The sequence below is a fragment of the Ranitomeya imitator genome, chromosome 3 (assembly GCF_032444005.1).
Source record: "Ranitomeya imitator isolate aRanImi1 chromosome 3, aRanImi1.pri, whole genome shotgun sequence".
Taxonomy (NCBI): Eukaryota; Metazoa; Chordata; class Amphibia; order Anura; family Dendrobatidae; genus Ranitomeya; species Ranitomeya imitator.
Genome location: NC_091284.1, coordinates 439,671,139 through 439,694,259, shown reverse-complemented (window position 1 = coordinate 439,694,259; position 23,121 = coordinate 439,671,139). Strand labels below are relative to the sequence as shown.

General features: G+C 42.0%; 1 protein-coding gene across 2 annotated transcripts in view; it reads left to right on the top strand.

The window, feature by feature from the left end:
• The window catches only part of DOC2B (double C2 domain beta), a 1,593,495-nt gene that overhangs the window by 1,363,515 nt on the left and 206,859 nt on the right, over positions 1-23,121 (top strand). For both annotated transcript variants that reach the window (XM_069757350.1, XM_069757348.1), the window contains one exon: positions 16,334-16,491. In XM_069757350.1, the coding sequence (XP_069613451.1) occupies positions 16,334-16,491 (158 nt within the window). The remainder of the gene's footprint in view (positions 1-16,333; positions 16,492-23,121) is intronic.

Sequence of the window (23,121 nt, the reverse complement as noted above, 5' to 3'; positions counted from 1 at the left end):
TTCTTTAGCCCAAACAAGTCTCTTCTGCTTGTTGCCTGTCTTTAGCAGTGGTTTCCTAGCAGCTATTTTACCATGAAGGCCTGCTGCACAAAGTATCCTCTTAACAGTTGTTATAGAGATGTGTCTGCTGCTAGTGGCATTGACCTGGTCTCTAATCTGAGCTGCTGTTAACCTGCGATTTCTGAGGCTGGTGACTCAGATAAACTTATCCTCAGAAGCAGAGGTTTCCTTCCTTTCATGGGGCGGTCCTTATGTGAGCCAATTTCTTTGTAGCGCTTGATGGTTTTTGCCACTGCATTTGGGGACACTTTCAAAGTTTTCCCAATTTTTCAGACTGACTGACCTTCATTTCTTAAAGTAATAATGGCCACTCGTTTTTCTTTACTTAGCTGCTTTTTTCTTGCCATAATACAAATTCTAACAGACTATTCAGCTGTGTATCCACCAGACTTCTGCACAACACAACTGATGGTCCCAACCCCATTTATAAGGCAAGAAATCCCACTTATTAAACCTAACGGGGCACACCTGTGAAGTGAAAACCATTCCCGGTGACTACCTCTTGAAGCTCATCAAAAGAATGCCAAGAGTGTGCAAAGCAGTCATCAAAGCAAAAGGTGGCTACTTTGAAGAACCTAGAACATAAGACATAATTTCAGTTGTTTCACACTTTTTTGTTAAGTATATAATTCCACATGTGTTAATTCATAGTTTTGATGCCTTCACTGTGAATGTACAATTTTCATAGTCATGCTCATGAAAATACAGAAAAATCTTTAAATGAGGTGTGTCCAAACTTTTGGTCTGTACTGTATGTGTCATTGCTAGTGTTGAGCATTCCAATACTGCAAGTATCGGGTATCGGCCGATACTTGCTGTATTGGAATTCCGATACCGAGTTCAGATATTTTTGTGATATCGGAAATCGGTATCGGAGTGTGTGGTGCGTGTGGTTAGAAGGGTCTGAAGGAGATGAAACTCTCCTTCAGGCCCTGGGATCCATATTAATGTAACAAATGAAGAATAAAAATAAAAAATATGGCTATACTCACCCCTCCGAAGGACCCTGGCTGTCACCGCTGCGAGTGCCTGCCTCCGTTCCTGAGACTGTAGTGAGTGAAGGACCTTCGGTGATGTCACGGTCAGGTGAGCGGTCACGTGAGCGGTCAGGTGACCGCGACATCATCGAAGGTCCTTCACTCTCTGCAATTCTGAGGAACAGAGGCGGACGCTTGCAGCGGTGACAGCCAGGGTTCTTCGGAGGGGTGAGTATAGCCATATTTTTTATTTGTATTCTTTATTTTTTACATTAATATGGATCCCAGGGCCTGAAGGAGAGTTTCCTCTCCTTCAGACCCTGGGAACCATCGAGGATACATTCCGATATTTGTGTCCCATTGACTTGTATTGGTATCGGAACTCGGTATCGGCGAGATCCGATATTTTGCCGGTATCGGCCGATACCATCCGATACCAATACTTTCAAATATCGGAAAGTATCGCTCAACATTAGTCATTGCACATAATGGTGTAAGTCATGAGGGTTAAATTAACGTTGCATACATGGGCTGGTTTTACCTGGACATCTATAGATTGGTTGGGAAGAATGTCCACCATATCTCCACCTGCAGAGTCAGCACAGCCATGTGCTAACAGGACCTGTGTGATGTCACAGTCATGTGATCAGTCACATCATCTGGATTTAAATGGCTGGACTTGATAGGCAGTCTGTGTGTTGTTTTTGGAGAGGAAAGACTCCAAACGGTGGCTCCAGGTGGAGCTGAAGACAAATAGTGGTCTGTGCGGGCAAATCCCTCAGACAATTGGACTTTGTTATACGTTATCTTTTAGTTTTGCTGGTATGCCAAAAACGCTCTGCTTACTTTGCTGAACCCTGCTATGCTTTAAACTGTTCCCCAATAAACCAGTCGTTGATTTACCACAAGAAACATTCCTGTGATTACCTTGGGAAGCAGTCAACCCTTCACAATATCCTTTCTCTCTCTGTCACATACCCGCAGCATTGCGCCATCTATAGCTCATATACTTGTCCTGCCCTGATGTGTATCTGTGTACACCCTCTTCGCTTGCCATTTACATATTGTGCTGCACCAGTACAGTGCCCTTTACAACACATTGTGCTGCATTGGCAAAGCGCAATCTACAGTAGTGTGGCTCATTTTCATGCATTCACAGGACGGAGTGTTTTTTTGTGTGTGTTTTTCCCTCCTTCCATGTTGCGCATGCATGGCGTCTGGATCGATTGTATGATAATGCCAGCCAGACAGCTTTGATTTGCGCATGCGCTGACTTGTGATGTCTATGTGCGGGGAGGTTCTCCATCTCTCCATGACTACGGTAACGCACCATTGCTACCTGGGCATGGCACCCAGCCCTGCCCAGTTACACAGGTTGTGCTCAGAGGTTAATTATTCATCTCCTCCTCTCGCATGGCACATAATGCATACTTCCCACACCTGAACTTTACATCAATGGAGCGTATATGGAGTCTTCTGATGGTCCATTGGATCCTGATCACATGGTCCATCACCAGTATGTACTTAGTGAATGTATATAAGTTTGATCAGCTACTTACACTACTACTTATAGCTCAGGGTATAACAGGAGAACAGTAAGACATGTGGCCCAAATCCTCACCATCAGAGGTACTTCCGGGATCAGGGATAGTTAGGGTCCCAGTCATAGGGACAGTGTTGAACCCCTTTCCCTAACCACGTACAGTCACAGCATGGCAACACTGACATGATGCGATTGTTCACCATTTCAGGCAGCCTAGACACTAAGCTGTGCATGCTTGCAATGTTTAGTGCCTAGCGGTGCTGTGAGAAAGGTCAGCGGATCTAATGAACTCCGCTCATCTCAATGACGTCAGTGTGAGCACCATTGGAAAATTGTCTCGGCTGCCTAAAATGCCGGACGCTTGCATCATGCCAGTGTTCAGCATGCCAAGTAGATGTAACGGAGTTAGACTCATCTATAGACAAATTGATTATCTTCTCGCCAGAAAGTTGAGCTTGTGTTTTTTAAACTCTTTTACAGAAGATATGAGCATCGGAGGATTATTTTCACATCGGAGACAGGTGAGGCATATGGTTGTTTATCATTTTAATTCTTTTACAGGTGACATTGGCTTAAGTGGACTGGGTGTAAAGGTGGGTATAAATTTTTTTAATTTTTATATAAACAAATAACTGTCAGTGTCTTTATTTCAAATAATGGACTTTATTCAGGGTGTTTTTTATTTATAATATGACTATGGTGTTAGTAATGGGACATCTTATAGATTCCTCTCCATTACTAACCCCTGGGCTTCATGTTAGCTGACAAGTCCCCTGTTGTGAATTCTGCTTTTGGGCTCCCTCCGGTGGTTGTAGATGGTAATGCAGTTGTGCCTGGACTGCAGGATTGGACAGGTGTATCTGCTAATTGCAAAGCTGACTGGGGTATTTAGCTTTGCAGGACTCATTAGTCCCTGCCAGTTGTCAATGTTCTGTTGCCAGTAATGGTTCTCTCCTGGCCTCTCCTGCCTACTGCCATTTCAGCTAAAGATAAGTGTCTTATTCTTTTTCTTAGGCTCACAGGCTGTGTGTCTATTTTTCAGTGCTGTTCATAGTTTCTATTTTGTTCCAGCTTCGACTGTCCTGTTGTTTTCTCAGTCTGGTTGGATTTGCTGGAGTTGCAGATATACTCTCCACACCTTTAGTTAGGTGGTGGAGTTTTTGTATTTTTCTGCGGTGGATATTTTGTAGATTTTTTACTGACCGCTCAGTATCCTGTACTATATTTTCCTATCTAGGTAGAAGTGGCCTCCTTTGCTAAATCTGTTTTCCGCCTGCGTGTGTCTTTTCCTCTCCTACTCACCATCATTATTTGTGGGGGGCTGCCTATACTTTGGGGGTCTACTCTGAGGCAAGTCAGTTTTCCTATTTTCCATCTTTAGGGAAATTTACTCCTCCGGCTGTGTCGAGGTGTCTAGGTCTGATAGGTACACCCCACGGCTACTTCTAGTGTCTGTGATAAGTTCAGGGTTAGCGGTCTGTATAGTTACCACTACTCCAGCGAAGGTCTTTTCATGTTGTTCCAAGGCCGCCTGATCATAACAGTCCCCCAACTATTACGCCACTTGCCAATGCACCAGTGCAAGTGAGAAGAGTGAGGCTGAGTGCCAGAATTGGCACATTTTATGGATGCGCCTTTTCTGTGGCAGCTGAGAGCTGATGTTTTTAATCTGGGATGGGGCCAATATTCATGGCACCTTCCTAGGCTATTACTATCAGCCTGCACCTGTCTGCCCTGCCTTTGCTGGTTATTATTTATAGGGGGACCCTACATCATTTTTGGAGGGGAGTTCACCATTTTAATAAGCAGTAAATGCATCATATACAACTATGAGCTGATATTAATAGCCTAGGAAGCTACATGTGTATCTCCTCCCTCTCAGGTTATAAACATCTGCTTTCCCTCTGCTAGCTAATAAAATTTCAGGGGATCCCATGCACTGTGCTAATTATATATGTCACTGACATCTTTTTATCTACTATATATATATATGTGACGCCCAAGAGACCGGGATACCCAGCACCGGACCAATGGGGTCTGTCTCTTGAGGGGGATGTCACGGGTGGCTTGACCCAGTGCTGTGGCCTCAGGCAATGCACAGTGTAAGGGGTATCGTGAGGGGACAGGCACTTACTTGATCAGCAGCAGGTTCTCCCAGCGGCGATGATCCCGATCCTGGATAGATGGCTATTGTCCAAATGAAAGACTGAGGCACTGAAACGTTTAACCAGTTTACTTTAACATAAAAGGATTTACAACCAGTCCTGTCACCGGAGTCTGTATGGGAACTCTGAGTTACTTTGACCCTGCCGGGGTCTTTGCCTCTTATTGTGCGCAATTTCTGTGTGGCCCTGCTGCTGTATGTGAACTGGCTGCCGGCCCAATCTGTCCCCTCCGGGTCCTGGTTCGACGGGCAACCCGAGTCCTTTTATCGGCTTACCCCCTCCGGGAGTACCGCTGAACTCTGTGTCTGTTGCTGCGTCCGGCCCTAGTGAAGCTGATATCACCTCACGTTTTTCCGGTTGCTGTATTATATATAATGAATACAGCCACGGATCCGGTATCCGTCTTTGCGCCTGTTCTGGGTAGTGATTAATGCTAACCGGTTCTCACAATGTCCCTTTTCTCTGTCCCTCTTCTCCTCAGGCCGGTGATTTGGGCCTGGAAACTGTCATAGGGCTGTTAGAAATTCAGCTGTATGACCTCTCACTTTCAGCTCCTTAGCCCAACTGCCATTTCTTCTCTCAGACCAGAATGGATCAAGGGGAGTCTCTGGAGCTCCCCCTTCTGGCCGGAGGTGGTAGTGCAGTCTTGCTATTTTAGTATTTGTATTTACTGTCAGTAACTATTTTTGTGGCAAATACCCCTAGGGGTGCCACATTTATATATATATATATATATATATATATATATATATATATATATATATATATATATATATATATATATATATATAGTACAGACCAAAAGTTTGGACACACCATCTCATTTAAAGATTTTCCTGTATTTTCATGACTATGAAAATTGTGCATTCACACTGAAGGCATCAAAACTATGAAGTAACACATGTGGAATTAGATACTTAAGGGATTGAATGTATGCAATATTGTTACTGAAGAAATCTGGAACTTTTTAATGGATAAATAAAAGGTATGTTTTACTTTACCATTGGACTGATCACTGCAGAAGCAAAAAGTTTTTTCTTTTTATATATATATATATATATATATATATATATATATCCTGTGTATATATATATATATATATATATATATATATGTATATATATATATATATATACAAATTGGATGGCATTCACATGGTAAGGGTGCTGTGTGATTTTTTTTTAAATCATTTTTCTCACAAAAGAGTATGAGCCTTAACTGTTTCTAAGTAACATGTAGGTCTTATAGCCCAATATTTTTCAATGTAAGAGACCACTTCTGATATACCCCACCTTAGGGAAGAGACATTTGGGACGATTTCTTCAGTTTGCTTTTTCTGTGAAATATTTATTGAGATCAGTGGCAATTTTTCTCAACTACTATGCTGTTATTCCCTTGCTGTTTGTGTTTCTTGTAGCTCGGTTTATCTGTTTATCAGTGACCTGTAGCTGGCATCCTTCTTGTAAGAATGTGTTTTGCAGTGATAAAAGTAGTTGCATTCTCTCCTCGCTGTTTGAATACAGATCTTAGCAATACATGATGGGCCTCACATATTCCATTTCATATACCCAGTACAGCTTGTTAGTTTATGATAAGTTGATGTTTGTATTGTATTATTTTTTATGTACATCCAGATGTCCTACAAATTTAGAGCTGGGAATCAAGGCCTCATTACACGATCTGATAGTCATATGAGCAACTGCCAATATATGCGCTATAAGTGACCTACTATTTACTGCAAACAAGCAATATTAATATAGACATTGTTTGCTCACCTATTTAACCCCTTAACGAATGCCGATATGCAGTACTTAAGTTAAGGGTACTTATTCATCAACACCACTTTTTTAATGGCGCTGAGGAATAAGAGTATAGCGCCACTGAGCAGCGGTGATTCCCACAGGTGTCAGCTGTATATGACAGATGACACCCTGTGGTATTGGCCCCGTCCAGTTTTCCAACCAATCGGGGAGAATAAACCCCTTAAATACCACTGTCAATCGCGACAGCGGTACTTAAGTTGTTACACCCTTAGTAACAATCGGACCCCCACAACGAGAATCATGGGTCTTTATTGTTACCATGGTACCCTGAGGTCATATGATGACCCCAAGGTATGATGGTCTGTGAGATCCAGCAATAATCTGGGTCTCACAGGCAATGTCAGTGATACACTGATTTCTTTCATGCACTGAAGTACATGAATACAGCAGCGTATGAGATCAGTGATCAAAATAATGTCCTAGATTAAAAAAATGTTAAAAAAAGTGAAAACATTAAAATAAAATATGTCAAAAAGTAAAAACACACACAGCAAAAGCGAGCACAAATCACAAGAATCAGTTTCGCCACTCAAAATGCAACATTGGTGATAACATTTTTAAAAATACGCATAATTGGTATTGCTGCGGCTGTAACAACCCGCTCTGTAAAAATGGCTTGTTGTTTATTCTGTTTGGGGAATGCAATAAAGAAAAAAGAAAAAACATGTAAAAAATGTCGCTTTTCATCATAGTCACTCACAAAATAGTGAATAAAAAGCTATCAAAAAAAGATATATGTAAAATAAAATGTTAGAAATGAAAACGCCAAACCATCCCGCAAAATTCAAGACCTAATATGGCTCATTCTGCAAAAAAAATTCATCTTTGTAAAATATTGTTATTAGTGTGTAAAAATCGCAAAGCATAAAGAAAATATTAATCTGGTATCGCTGTAATCGTACCTACCCGACAAAAAAAATTGGTATTATCACGTTAGTGTACAGTGAACAGCGCAAAAAAAAAAAATTAAATTAAAAAAAATAACTGAATTGCTTGGTTCTGTTCATTCTGTGTCTGAAAAATCTAAATAAAAAAGCAATCAAAAACTATTATGTACCCCAAAATGGTACAAAAAAATCTGCAACTCGTCCAGCAAAAAATAAGCCTTCGTACAGCTCTGTTCGCCAAATCTAAAAAAAGTACAGCTCCTCGAATATGTGGACAGAAAAGAAACTTTTTATTAAAAAAAGCAATTATATAAATCTGGTATCACTTTAATCGCACCAACCCGAAGAATAAATCCACCTTATCACTTACACTGCTCGGTGAACCGAGCAAAAATAGAAATAAGAACTATTCTTGTACTGCTGTCTATTTGTTCAATCTACTTCCCAAAAATCAGAATAAGGTTCGGCTCACATTTCTCCTGCACTCTCCACTCAACGCTTATATTGCAGTTTCCTTAAAGTACAGTCAAAACCCCGGACAGAACCACTCACTTATTAGACACATGAAGTCACTTTGGACTGTTGTCTGTTCCGGTGGTGCCCCATTATTTTAGGCATCTTTTCAGCGCACAAGTGTACATAGTTGCACACCTAAAATTATGAATACCATTGGAGCAGAGGCTAAATGGACTCCAAAGTGTTTCCATCTGCCGCTTTACAGTTCCATTGAGGGTTTCGTCTGAATCGCATTTTTGTGGAATTTACGTGGAAACCCCAACATGAGTGCTCAGCGTAGAGCACAAGAATGTGATCCAGCCTTATTATGGAAAAGATCAAAAAATATTACGTACCCCAAAATGTTACCAATTAAAACACTAATTTATCCCGCACAAAACCAGCTCCCACTCAGGTCTGTCAATGGAAATATAATGGGTTCCCACATTACTGCTAGAACAAAGACTCTGGAAAAGCAACATGGCTCCTGCCCCCTCAAATAAAATCCAGTGAATTCTGTGCTCCAAAATCCAAATGCCCCCCTTTTTCTGAGCCCCACTGTGCCTAAACTACAGTAAGCAGCCACATGTTTGGCATTATTGTAATGTGGAGAGTTCACTCAATTTACGGGTGTGTATCACCAGAAGCACAAGTTTGGCACAATGTATAAGGGGCACTATAATATATGGGTGCTCTACACTCTATTGGAAAATAATGTATGGGTCCTAGCCTTGCAGATTTCTAAGTCAGTCCACTTGGTGCAACAACTCTCCAAGGTGTAATCACTCCTTTTTAGATGCAGACTAACAAGCATATCTAATTTAATGCTGATGTTATTTTTGGGTATGAAAATTTACAGGGTGATTCCATAATTTTTTCCTCAGAATTGAGTGATTCCATAATATTTCCGCTATGCTTGGTTAAAAAAAGTAACCATTACTGACTACCACATTTTTTTGTTCTTTATTTCTTTTAGTGTTTCTTAAAGCCAGAAAGTTGCAATTTGAAATTACTTTAGTTTTGTGCCATGTCTGTGATCTGCTTTTTTTCTACGAAAAAAAAACAACTGAATAAACATCCTCCATGGCCGGTGATTCCATAATTTTTGCCAGGGGTTGTATGTCTCTCATCCTGGCATATATGACTACCATCTTGATATATTTGTCCCCATCGTGTTATAAATCTCCCTCATCTTGGTATATACTGTAAGTCTGACACCCTGGTATATATTACCCCCATACTGGTATACAGTATATGTCTCCCCATCCTGGCATATATCATATTCATCCTGGGCCCATCCTGGAATATATTTCCCCAGTCCTGGTATATTTCACCCATCCTGGACCCATCCTGGTATATATGTCCTCCATTCTGGGCCCATCCTGGTATATATGTTTCCCATCCTGGTATACAGTATATCATCCCCCCTCATATCATATATGTCCCCGATTCTGAGCCCATCACGGTATACAGTGCCTTGTGAAAGTATTCGGCTCCCTGGAACTTATCAACCTTTTCCCACATATCATGCTTCAAACATAAAGATACCAAATGTAAATTTTTGGTGAAGAATCAACAATAAGTGGAACACAATTGTGAAGTTGAACGAAATTTATTGGTTATTTTAAATTATTGCGGAAATTAAAAAACTGAAAAGTGGGGCGTGCAATATTATTCGGCCCCTTTAACTTAATACTTTGTTGCGCCACCTTTTGCTGCGATTACAGCTGCAAGTCGCTCGGGGTATGTCTCTACCAGTTTTGTACATCGAGAGACTGAAATTCTTGTCCATTCTTCCTTGGCTATTAGGTGTCAAGTTCCCGCCGCTGCACAGGGGGAATCTCGAACCATCTCCGCTGCGGTCTCCCATTCTCCTCCAGCCGCAGTGAAGCCTGCTCAGCAGAGACATCGGTCTCAGCGTCTTGCTCAAGCTGATACTGTGCGGCTAGTTACTGCTGTCTTTCAAGGCTCAGCCATTGTAACCAGTACTGGTCAGCGGCGAGCTGGCGTCCCTGGGACCAAGTCCTGCTTTTCTTCTTCTGAGCATACCCAAGTTATGACCTCTTATTGGAGGTCGGGGTCACATGCTCAGGTCCTGTAGCAGCTCCTAATGGACCACTAGGAAGCTCCTGTAGAGCTCCCGCTATAAAAGGTTTGCATGGCCATGCGCTAGTATAAACTTATTAATGTGTGTGGATGTATTCCTGTTGATGGATGAAAGCTCCGAATCATTCCTATCCCTAGTGTTGTTGACTGTTCGCGAATGGTGGAAGCTATCTAGCGCCTGATGATACAGCATCTGATAGCAGTGACCGCCAGTGCAGCGCCGTGCACTAATAAAGCGCTTTCCTTTCCCAAGTCTGGGTGGTTAGCGGCATCCGTCAGAGTGGCACTGCACGCACTCTAGTGCATTAAATTGTTATTTCTATTAATCTCTGACACCCCAGTAGCGGTGTCGAGCGCAAGAGGTCCAGAGGAACTTTTTCGCTGAGTCTTGGGACAGAGTTCTGTGACTCTTTGCTTGCGCTCTTTGTGAGGTACCGCGGCCCTGTGACACAACAGGGTTCGCTCCCTTCATACCGGATGAAACTAACCTGTGTGTGTATCCACATTATACTGCCATATAGTCCATCATTACTCAGCAGCAGGTTCCATCTCTGCATGGTGGACCCTGGGCTGCGAACGCACCTTATACCATCCTTCTAATTATTTGGTGCATTCCGCTAGCCCTAACATTTGCAAACAGCTCAAGCTCAGTGAGGTTTGATGGAGATCGTTTGTGAACAGCAGTTTTCAGCTCTTTCCACAGATTATCGATTGGATTGAGGTCTGGACTTTGACTTGGCCATTCTAGCACCTGGATACATTTATTTGTGAACCATTCCATTGTAGATTTTGCTTTATGTTTGGGATCATTGTCTTGTTGGAAGACAAATCTCTGTCAGTCTCAGGTCTTTTGCAGACTCCAACAGGCTTCTTCAAGAATGGTCCGGTATTTGGCTCCATCCATCTTCCCATCAATTTTAACCATTTTCCCTGCTCCTGATGAAGAAAAGCAGACCCAAACCATGATGCTGCCACCACCATCTTTTACAGTAGGGATGGTGTGTTCAGGGTGATGAGCTGTGTTGCCTTTACGCCAAACATATTGTTTACCAATGTTGCCAAAAAGCTCGATTTTGGTTTCTTCTGACCAGAGCACCTTTTTCCACATGTTTGGTGTGTCTCCCAGGTGGCTTGTTGCAAACTTTAAACGACACTTTTTATGGATATCTTTGAGAAATGGCTTTCTTCTTGCCACTCTTTCATAAAGGCCAGATTTGTGCCGCGTACGACTGATTGTTGTCCTATGGACAGACTGTCCCACCTCAGCTGTAGAATTCTGCAGTTTATCCTGAGTGATCATGGGCCTCTTGGCTGCATCTCTGATCAGTCTTCTCCTTGTTTGAGATGAAAGTTTAGAGGGATGGCCGGGTCTTGGTAGATTTGCAGTGGTATGATACTCCTTCCATTTCAATAAGATCGCTTGCACAGTGCTCCTTGGGATGTTTAAAGTTTTGGAAATCATTTGTATCCAAATCCGGCTTTAAACTTCTCCACAACAGTACCACGGACCTGCCTGTTGTTTTCCTTGGTCTTCATGATGCTCTCTGTGCTTCAAACAGAACCCTGAGACTATCATAGAGGAGGTGCATTTATACAAAGACTTGATTACACACAGGTGTATTATATTTATCATCATTAGCCATTTAGGACAACATTGGATCATTCAGAGATCCACAATGAACTTCTGGAGTGAGTTTGCTGCACTGAAAGTAAAGGGGCCGAATAATATTGCATGCCCCACTTTTCAGTTTTTGAATTTCCAAAAAATTTAAAATAACCAATAAATTTTGTTCAACTTAACAATTGCGTTCCACTTGTTGTTGATTCTTCACCAAAAATTTACATTTGGTATCTTTATCTTTGAAGCATGATATGTGGGAAAAGGTTGAAAAGTTCCAGGGAGCCGAATACTTTTGCAAGGCACTGTATATGTCCTCCATTCTGGTAATTTGTAATTTATCCCATATTAAAAAAAAAACTACTCCATTCTCAAGACTGTAGGCATTTTTAATTTCATGGTTTACTGCTCCTTGTCTAGCTTACAGTCCACTTTTGCTGTCTATCAGTTTCCTGTGTAGGGAGCACAGGCGTTAAACCCTTTCCTGACATTTGCAGTATATACACTACTGTTCCAAAGTTTAGAGTCACTTAAAAATTTCCTTGTTTTGGAAAGAAAAGCACAGTTTTTTCCAATGAAGCTAACACTAAATGATTCAGAAATACACTCTATACATTGTTAATGTGGTAAATGACTATTCTAGCTGCAAACGTCTGGTTTGTAATGCAATATCTTCATAGGTGTATAGAGGCCCATTTCCAACAACCATCACTCCAGTGTTCTTATGGTACTTTGTGTTTGCTAAATGTGTAAGAAGGCTAATAGATGGTTAGAATACCATTAAAAACCCTTGTGCAAGTATGTTAGCACAGCTGAAAACAGTTTGGCTGATTAGAGAACCTATAAACCTAACCTTCTTTGAGCTAGTTGAGAATCTGGAGCATTACATTTGTTGGTTCCATTAAGCTCTCAAAATGGCCAGAAAAAAAGAACTTTCATGTGAAACTAGACAGTCTATTCTTGATCTTAAAAATGAAGGCTATTCCATGCGACAAATTGCCAAGAAACTGAAGATTTCCTACAACAGTGTGTACTACTCCCTTCAGAGGAAAGTACAAACAGGCTCTAACCAGAGAAGAAAGAGAAGTTGGAGGCCCCAATGCACAACTGAGCAAAAAGACAAGTACATTAGAGTCTGTAGTTTGAGAAATCGACGCCTCACAGGTCCTCAACTGGCAGCTTCATTAAATAGTACACGCAAAACGCCAGTGTCAATGTCTACAGTGAAGAGGTGACTCCGGGATGCTGGCCTTCAGGGCAGAGTGGCAAAGAAAAAGCCATATCTGAGGCTGGCTAATAAAAGAAAAAGGTTAATATAGGCAAAAGAACACAGACATTGGGCAGAGCAAGATTGGAAAAAAGTGTTATGGACAGACAAATCTAAGTTTGAGGTGTTTGTATCACACTGAACATTTGTGATACGCAGAATAACTGAAAAGATGCTGGAAGAGTGCCTGACACCATCTGTCAAGCATGGTGGAGGTAATGTGATGGTCTGGGGTTGCTTTGGTGCTGGTAAAGTGGGAGATTTGTACAAGGTAAAAGGGATTTTGAATAAGGAAGGCTACCCCTCCATTTTACAACTCCATGCCATACCCTGTGGACAGCGCTTGATTGGAGACAATTTCATCCTACAACAGGACAATGACCCAAAGCACACCTCCAAATTATGCAAGAACTATTTATGGAAGCAGGCAGCTGGTATTCTATCTGTAATGGAGTGGCCAGCGCAGTCACCAGATCTCAACCCCATTGAACAGTTGTGGGAGCAGCTTGACCGTATGGTACGCAAAAAGTGTCCATCAAGCCAAACCAACTTGTGGAAGGGCTTCTGGAAGCATGGGGTGAAATTTCTCCAGATTACCTCAGCAAATTAATTGCTAGAATGCCAAAGGTCATCAATGCTGTAATTACTGCAAAGGGAGCATTCTTTGACGAAAGTAGTTTGAAAGACAAAATGTATTATTTCAAATAAAAATCTTTTTTACGAACCATGTCAATGTCTGGACTAGATTTTCTGTTCATTTGGCAACTCATTTGATTAATAAAAGTGAGTTTTCATGGAAAACACAACATTTTCTGGGTGACCCTCAACTTTGGAACCTTAGTGTATGTCTCAAATCATGGGCTCCTTCATGGTAAAATGTCTCCCATTTTGGTATATATCACCCCCATCCTGGAATACTGTATATCACTCCCATCTTGGTATATATGTCCCCCATCTTGGTGTATATGAAATCTATCCTGGTATATATGTCCCCCATACTGAGCCCATCCTGGTATATAAGTCCCCCACACTGCCATTATTCTTTAACACTGAAAAAAATAAATTATTCTACTCACCTCTCCCCCCCCCCCTTCACTCCTAAGCCGCACTGCGTCCTCTTCTGTGTCTGGCACAGAATCCAGCAGCTGACTTCAGCATGCAAGTGACTTCAGCATGATGTCACTGTAATGTGTCCCCACTCATGGGCATGCCGACATAAGCTTCCGTCCTCTGATTGGCAGGTGGCGTATATTGCAGTGCAGTGACCTGATGGTTCTCTGTGCAATGTATTTCAGCTGGGTGTGTGTCCAACTGAAATAGGCATCAATGTCTGCAGGCCCCTCTCCCACACAGTTCTGGTTATGATTGCACCTTCAGCGACTGCCAACATAATGCTCCTGTTTATGACCCACTGTATAGACTTCACCCTACTAGGTAATACATTAGCTCCAATAGCTGGATTCCAATGGCTGGATTCCAAATCACCATAAAAAGTAAAGCATTGTGAATACTTTTCTGCCCAATGATGAGAAAAGTATTCTAGGAGTGATACCTTTATTGGCTAACAAGGAAATAATATTTTTGCCAGCTAACAGAGCACAGTGGCTCCTTTTTCAGGTAATCTTGCCTGAGACCACAATACAATTTGTTATTGTACATCAAAGTAAAGCATTGAAATTACAGGCGGATTCAATTTGCAAAGTGTTGCGGAATACGTTAGCACTATTGAAACAAGATTATTATTAATATGATTATTATTATTATTATTATTGTTATTATTATTAATAATAATAATTTTCACTAATTTCATCACAGCAACTGATAATAAGACTCAGCAGTATGTATGCACTCCTGATAATATCTGAACATGTTCTTCATGTGACAGCGGGTGGTATCCTAGGTTAACGGACCTGAATCAGGTCATCAGTGAGTTTCTCGACAGTATGTGGCACTACTTGGCAGCATAAAGTAAAGCAAAAGCCATACATTGTCTTGTAAAAGAAACCGAGGGCCTGCTGCACCAGGGTAATGTCTGACAATGGCTATGAGGATTTCATCTTGGTATGTAACAGCATACAGTGTATTGTTAGCTACTATGTCGAGGTTTGTACAACCCTTCAAGGAAATTCCCCTCTGGACCATTACTTACCCACCACCAAACCAGTCATGATGAATGGATGTTTCAGGCAACATAATATTTAACAAGGGGTCTCCAGACAATTTAATGTCTCCCACATGTGCAAAGTGCAAACCTGCTCTCATCTGTGAAGAAAACAAGGTTGTTCATGGTGGACCAGACATTACTGGTGTTCTCAATGCTGAAGATAGTTTCTGACAGTTTGGCCAGAAACATGGACATCAGTAGCTCACTGGAAGTCAGTTTGTTGTGCTCTGACCGCCTTGACTTTCTTCAGACAAAAGGAGCACATACTTGTCTTCCTCCTCGGTTGATGGCTAGCTTTCTTCATGTAATGGCCCATATTCTATTAGTTGCCCCATGTTCTTGGGACTGCTGAGAGACATAGCAAACCTTCTTACAGCGACACATATGTATGCCAGCCTTGGGTAGCTGGACTACCTGTACATCTTGTGTAAGTGCAGCCTCATGCTACCAGTAGTGAGAAGGACCAAAACACAAAACTAGAAATTAAATATGGAGTACCTTTATGGGAAAAAACATATTTCATATGTTAGATATTTTTGTTATATTTTTAGTTTCCATTGAATTATGTATAACAAATATTGCTTTAAATGAAAATACACTTATTGGAAAAGTAGCAATTCCCTAGAAGTGTTCATCTCTTGCCCCACCATGTGTTACAGAAGTCTTTATTTATTGCTTCGGCTGTTTTTAATCTTGAAATGATGCACGATCTCTCCTATAAACGTTGTTCTGTTTTCCCAGTAATCTGTACAACTTGACTATGATAATGATAGGGGCCTTTGTGCTCAAAAAGATTGCAATTTTATTTTTTTTACAGTCAGCCAATAGAGATATAATTTTTATGTTTTGTATTACTTTTGTTATTTTGCAGTACCGCTAATTTATTATGTGGCATTTTGCCATAATTTTGTTGCGAGGTTCCTGTTTTTATTGCTCTGTGTGCATTAGATACAATGGTCTGAATCAATTAAAGTAATTTCTGTTGATGCAATTTTCCTCTAACTTACGGTAATCGACACTAATTATTATTTTGTTCAAAACCTCAAACAAAAGCATAACAGTAATAATGTGAAACTGCACAAATCAGCCGCCAGCTAAATACATGTCAGGACCTTTAGTAATCTTGGTAGATACAAGGAATCTCTCCCTGGATGCTGTGTTCTGTATTGTGGCAACTGTGCATGAACTCATTCCTACTGTCATTAACATTTTGTGTTTCCACCCACAGATAGATAAAACGGAAGATAAATCTTTGGAGGAACGTGGGCGAATCCTTATATCCTTAAAATACAGCTCCCAAAAGTCAGGGCTTCTGGTAGGAATTATAAGATGTGCACATTTAGCAGCAATGGATGCAAATGGTTACTCTGATCCTTATGTGAAAACGTAAGTATGGCACTTGTTAATTATCATTAATGTTAGACTTCTGTAAAGACGCGGTGCGTATTAATGACAGTATTGAGATTGCTAAATGTTGATTATGTTTATGAAATAATTCCTATTTACCAGTGAGTTATCATCAGTCACTGAATGGATTATAAAGACAGTTACAATTTTGAATACATTTATTAACAGCGCTGCAGATGCAGATGTGTACAGAGCCTAATAGTGCAGATATAAATGTGTTCTTCCTTAAATTACCATTCTGGATTTAAATTTTTTTCAATTTACCTATGAATAGTAGACATCAATAATGATATATAAAATACCTACCGGTTGCCGACTTCTATGGATGTCTACGCCATCTTGTTAGTATAGCTCTTACAGTATGGAGGTTACTGCTGACAAACACTAGAGTGATCCAGCCAGTCACAGCTCCACCGTGTTACAATAGCCCAAAAGTGATGTCTGTTTCAGGGGTGGGGCTGATCTCTGGTTGCCGAGTTATCTCCTTACAATGCGCATTGACAGTGCACTCTTTTGCCGACTCGTCGAGGGAGTGCACTGTCACTGTGCACCGAGAAGAATATTGCACAGTAATAAGCATATGTCAGAATTCACAACCGACGCATGCTCAGTATGACAGGGACTAGCTTACCCCTGATATATATGACTCTTCTTTTAAGGGTGGGGACAGAGGCCGTGGCAGCGACTGCAGTCTCCTCCCTGTGCTGATGTCCTGTATCCTAGCATGCACTGGGAGTCTCAAAACGGAAATAGGTTAAAAAAAAGCAGTTAGATTAGAGTGCGAAGGGTAGGGACTCTTAATTAAACCATAGTAGTAAAAGTGTTATATTAATAACATAAATAGAGAGACATTTTGGATGAAAATCATTATTAGTTTCGAACTACCCCTTTAAGGATGGACACATCTGTGTCAGAGCTCTGGCTACTAATGGAGCAGGCACCTGTGTGCCATCACAATTCCAGATTGTTATCTACTGGAACAAAATAAAAAAAAATCAAGGTGACTATTGAATGACAATAAACAGAAGCAAAAGATTGTGTAAACTCTAAAGAATTAATGCAAAGTATATATTATAAAACCTTTTATGTTTTCATTATCCAATGAATTATTACCAATTTTTGCTGAAACTGTAATGCTATCAGAATCAGTGAATCACAGCAAGATAACATGTAATACTAACAAGTCGTGTTCTTTGCATTTCAATTTTTTGTAAGTGATTCTGTGCTGTGAAGTGCTGTATTTTTAAATGCACAGCATGGTACCAGTGGAAACGTCAGGTGCCATTCATACATTATTTTCGAAGAGTTGCTTTCTACAATAGAGACATAATTGTGACGCTGTTAGACTGATGCCATACTCCTCAAAATCCTATTGATTGAAGTGTTTCCTGAGGGTGACAGCAATAAAGGGGATCGAGAATAAAGCAAACACAGCGATGCTGAGCAGCATAATTGTTTAGCACTGAGCCCAGATTCCATGATATTACACATTCTACTGTGTTTACACGATTCATTGAACTTAGGTGGCAGCTTGCGGCATTGGTCCAAAAACAAGCAGATTTTTCTAAAAGAATATCCCCGACGCTGTTTTCATTTTCTGATAATTGGAGTTCAGGAGAGACACTGAAGCTCTACAGTGTCACCCTGAGGAGAGGCTGAGTCATTCCTAATGAATGGAAACATGCAAAATAGTAGCCTTGTCCTTTCTAAATCTAGACAAAGCTTGCCTCACCAAAATACCATAGGGAGATACTGCAAAGTACTCACAGAATGGAACAAGGGACGTAATGCTATGCTGGCGCACTTAATTTGCACAAATGGATAAATCCACTTGACATAATCTACGCCAATGTTTTTGTATGTGCCTGTCAATTGGGATTTTTGTTACAGTTCATAAAGATTTCAATGTAAATACGTCTGTTCCGATGTCTTCTGCTTCTAACAAATATGACAAGTATTGGTGACAGATATGACAAGTATTGGCGACATTTTACTGGTCCCAGTAGTAGTCTTTAAATACAGTGATAACTGAACGGCTTTATTGCTCAAGGCTAGAAAGAATACTAGTATAACCAGAGTAAATCTATTTTTAAAATAAACCAGAATAAATCGAGTGCTGGAATTCTGGGCGCCACTGGCATTTACAAGGCCCCTGTTGTCTTGTAAATAAAAGAGATAGCCAGGATACTGGCATCATTCTGCCACCTAAGGCTACTTTCACACTTGCGTTTTTCAGCTTCCGTCACAATCCATCGTTTTTTGAGAATGCAGGATCACAAAAATTTTTTTCCCAAAGACTTGTATTAGCGACGGATTGTGACAGATGGCACTGGATGCGTCGTGTTTTGGCGGACCGTCGGCACGAAAAAACATTCAATGTAACGGTTTTTTGTACGTCAGATCCGCCATTTCCTACCGCACATGCGCGGCCGGAACTCTGCCCCCTCCTCCCCGGCACTTTAGAATGGGCAGCGGATGCGTTGAAAAACTGCATCCACTGCCCACGTCGTGCCAAATTTTCACAACATGCATCAGTACATCGCGCCGATGCTTAGCGACGGACCCGTACCAACGCCCGACGCTAGTGTGAAAGTAGCCTAAGGAAGTTCAAAGTACCTGCCTGCCACACAGTACTAACATGGATGTCTGATCCTGGTCATGAAAATCTTTTTTTAGAGCTCAGCTCTCATTTTTTTATGATATATCTGTTATGGCCGGCAATCAGGCAACACAGTGTGCAGTAATCAGCGCACATACAGAGATCTGGCAATAACCAAAAACAATAGGACGAGCTCTGAGACGTGGAATCTCTGTAGACTGCAGTACCTAATCTATCCTCACACAACTATAAGCAGCAGTGGATTGCGCCTATCACTACCTATGCAACTCGGCACTGCCTGAGGAGCTGACTAGCCTGAAGATAGAAATACAAGCCTGACTTACCTCAGAGAAATACCCCAAAGGAATAGGCAGCCCCCCACATATAATGACTGTTAGCAAGATGAAAAGACAAACGTAGGAATGAAATAGATTCAGCAAAGTGAGGACCATTTTAGAAAAGCGATCACAGACCACCCAAATGACCGACATTTTTTGAGAAACGGGAAGGTCAGAAATGAAATCCATCGAAATATGTGTCCAAGGCCTCTTCGGGACCGGCAAGGGCAAAAGCAACCCACTGGCACGTGAACAGCAGGGCTTAGCCCTAGCACAAATTCCACAGGACTGCACAAAAGCACGCACATCCCGTGACAGAGATGGCCACCAGAAGGATCTAGCAACCAACTCCCTGGTACCAAAGATTCCTGGATGACCGGCCAGCACCGAACAATGAAGTTCAGAGATAACTTTACTAGTCCACCTATCAGGGACGAACAGTTTCTCGGCCGGACAACGATCAGGTTTATTAGCCTGAAATTTCTGCAACACTCTACGCAAATCAGGGGAGATGGCAGACACAATGACTCCTTCCTTGAGGATACTCGCCGGCTCAGATAACCCCGGAGAGTCGGGCACAAAACTCCTAGACAGAGCATCCGCCTTCACATTTTTAGAGCCCGGAAGGTATGAAATCACAAAATCAAAACGAGCAAAAAATAACGACCAAGGATTCAAGCGCTTGGCAGACTCAAGATAAGTAAGGTTCTTATGATCAGTCAATACCACCACGCGATGCTTAGCACCCTCAAGCCAATGACGCCACTCCTCGAATGCCCACTTCATGGCCAGCAACTCTCGGTTGCCCACATCATAATTACGCTCAGCAGCAGAAAATTTCCTGGAAAAGAAAGCACATGGTTTGAACACTGAGCAACCAGAACCTCTCTGTGACAAAACCGCCCCTGCACCAATCTCAGAAGCATCAACCTCGACCTGGAACGGAAGAGAAACATCAGGTTGACACAACACAGGGGCACAGCAAAAACGACGCTTCAACTCCTGAAAAGCTTCCACGGCAGCAGAAGACCAATTAACCAAATCAGCACCCTTCTTGGTCAAATCGGTCAATGGTCTGGCAATGCTAGAAAAATTACAGATGAAGCGACGATAAAAATTAGCAAAGCCCAGGAATTTCTGCAGACTTTTTAGAGATGTCGGCTGAGTCCAATCCTGGATGGCCTGAACCTTAACCGGATCCATCTCGATAGTAGAAGGGGAAAAGATGAACCCCAAAAATGAAACTTTCTGCACACCGAAGAGACACTTTGATCCCTTCACGAACAAGGAATTAGCACGCAGTACCTGGAAAACCATTCTGACTTGCTTCACATGAGACTCCCAATCATCTGAGAAGATCAAAATGTCATCCAAGTAAACAATCAAGAATTTATCCAGATACTCACGGAAAATGTCATGCATAAAAGACTGAAAAACAGATGGAGCATTGGCAAGTCCGAACGGCATCACCAGATACTCAAAATGACCCTCGGGCGTATTAAATGCCGTTTTCCATTCATCTCCCTGCCTGATTCTCACCAGATTATACGCACCACGAAGATCAATCTTAGTAAACCAACTAGCCCCCTTAATCCGAGCAAACAAGTCAGAAATCAATGGCAAGGGATACTGAAACTTAACAGTGATCTTATTAAGAAGGCGGTAATCAATACACGGTCTTAGCGAACCATCCTTCTTGGCTACAAAAAAGAACCCTGCTCCCAATGGTGACGACGATGGGCGAATATGTCCCTTCTCCAGGGACTCCTTCACATAACTGCGCATAGCGGTGTGTTCAGGTACGGACAAATTAAATAAACGACCCTTAGGGAATTTACTACCAGGAATCAAATCGATAGCACAATCACAATTCCTATGCGGAGGTAGGGCATCAGACTTGGACTCTTCAAATACATCCTGAAAGTCCGACAAGAACTCTGGGATGTCAGAAGGAATGGATGACGAAATAGACAAAAATGGAACATCACCATGTACTCCCTGACAACCCCAGCTGGTTACCGACATAGAGTTCCAATCCAATACTGGATTATGGGTTTGTAGCCATGGCAACCCCAACACGACCACATCATGCAAATTATGCAGTACCAGAAAGCGAATAACTTCCTGATGTGCAGGAGCCATGCCCCACATATAATGACTGTTAGCAAGATGAAAAGACAAACGTAGGAATGAAATAGATTCAGCAAAGTGAGGCCCGATATTCTAGACAGAGCGAGGATAGCAAAGAGAACTATGCAGTCTACAAAAAACCCTAAAACGAAAACCACGCAAAGGGGCAAAAAGACCCACCGTGCCGAACTAACAGCACGGCGGTGCACCCCTTTGCTTCTCAGAGCTTCCAGCAAAAGTTTATAGCAAGCTGGACAGAAAAAACAGAAAACAAACTAGAAGAACTTATCTAGCAGAGCAGCAGGCCCAAGGAAAGATGCAGTAGCTCAGATCCAACACTGGAACATTGACAAGGAGCAAGGAAGACAGACTCAGGTGGAGCTAAATAGCAAGGCAGCCAACGAGCTCACCAAAACACCTGAGGGAGGAAGCCCAGAGACTGCAATACCACTTGTGACCACAGAAGTGAACTCAGCCACAGAATTCACAACATATATCTATAGAAAATACTTATGCAGTACATATATATGTGAGTGTATATGTGTACGAGTTTGTTGTGTATATATTTTTTTTATTGATTTATATGCACTGTACATTAGTGTTGAGCGATACCGTCCGATACTTGAAAGTATCGGTATCGGATAGTATCGGCCGATACCCGAAAAATATCGGGTATCGCCGATACCGATATCCGATACCAATACAAGTCAATGGGACATCAAGTATCGGAAGGTATTCTCATGGTTCCCAGGGTCTGAAGGAGAGGAAACTCTCCTTCAGGCCCTGGGATCCATAGGGATGTGTAAAATAAAGAATTAAAATAAAAAATATTGATATGCTCACCTCTCCGGCGGCCCCTGGACTTCACGCTGCTAACCGGGAGGCTTCTTTGTTTAAAATGCGCGCCTTTAGGACCTGGGAATGACGTCCCGGGTTCTGATTGGTCGCGTGCCGCCCATGTGACCGGCACGCGACCAATCAGAGGCCGCGACGTCATTCGCAGGTCCTCAATTCCTAGAATTAGCAGTTTTGTGAATGAGAATGATGTCCCGGCTTCTGATTGGCCGCGTGCCGGTCACATGGGCGGCACGCGGCCAATCAGAAGCCGCGACGTCATTCTCATTCACAAAACTGCTAATTCTAGGAATTGAGGACCTGCGAATGACGTCGCGGCCTCTGATTGGTCGCGTGCCGGTCACATGGGCGGCACGCGACCAATCAGAAGCCGGGACGTCATTCACCGGTCCGAAAGGCGCGCTTTTTAAACAAAAAAGCCTCCCGGATAGCAGCGTGAAGTCCAGGGGCCGCCGGAGAGGTGAGCATATCAATATTTTTTATTTTAATTCTTTATTTTCCACATCCCTATTGATTCGATACCGATACCCGATATCACAAAAATATCGGATCTCGGTATCGGAATTCTGATACCGCAAATATCGGCCGATACCCGATACTTGCGGTATCGGAATGCTCAACACTACTGTACATACATTGCTTTGAAAAGGTATTTCTATCCCGTGAACTTTTCCACAATTTTTCACT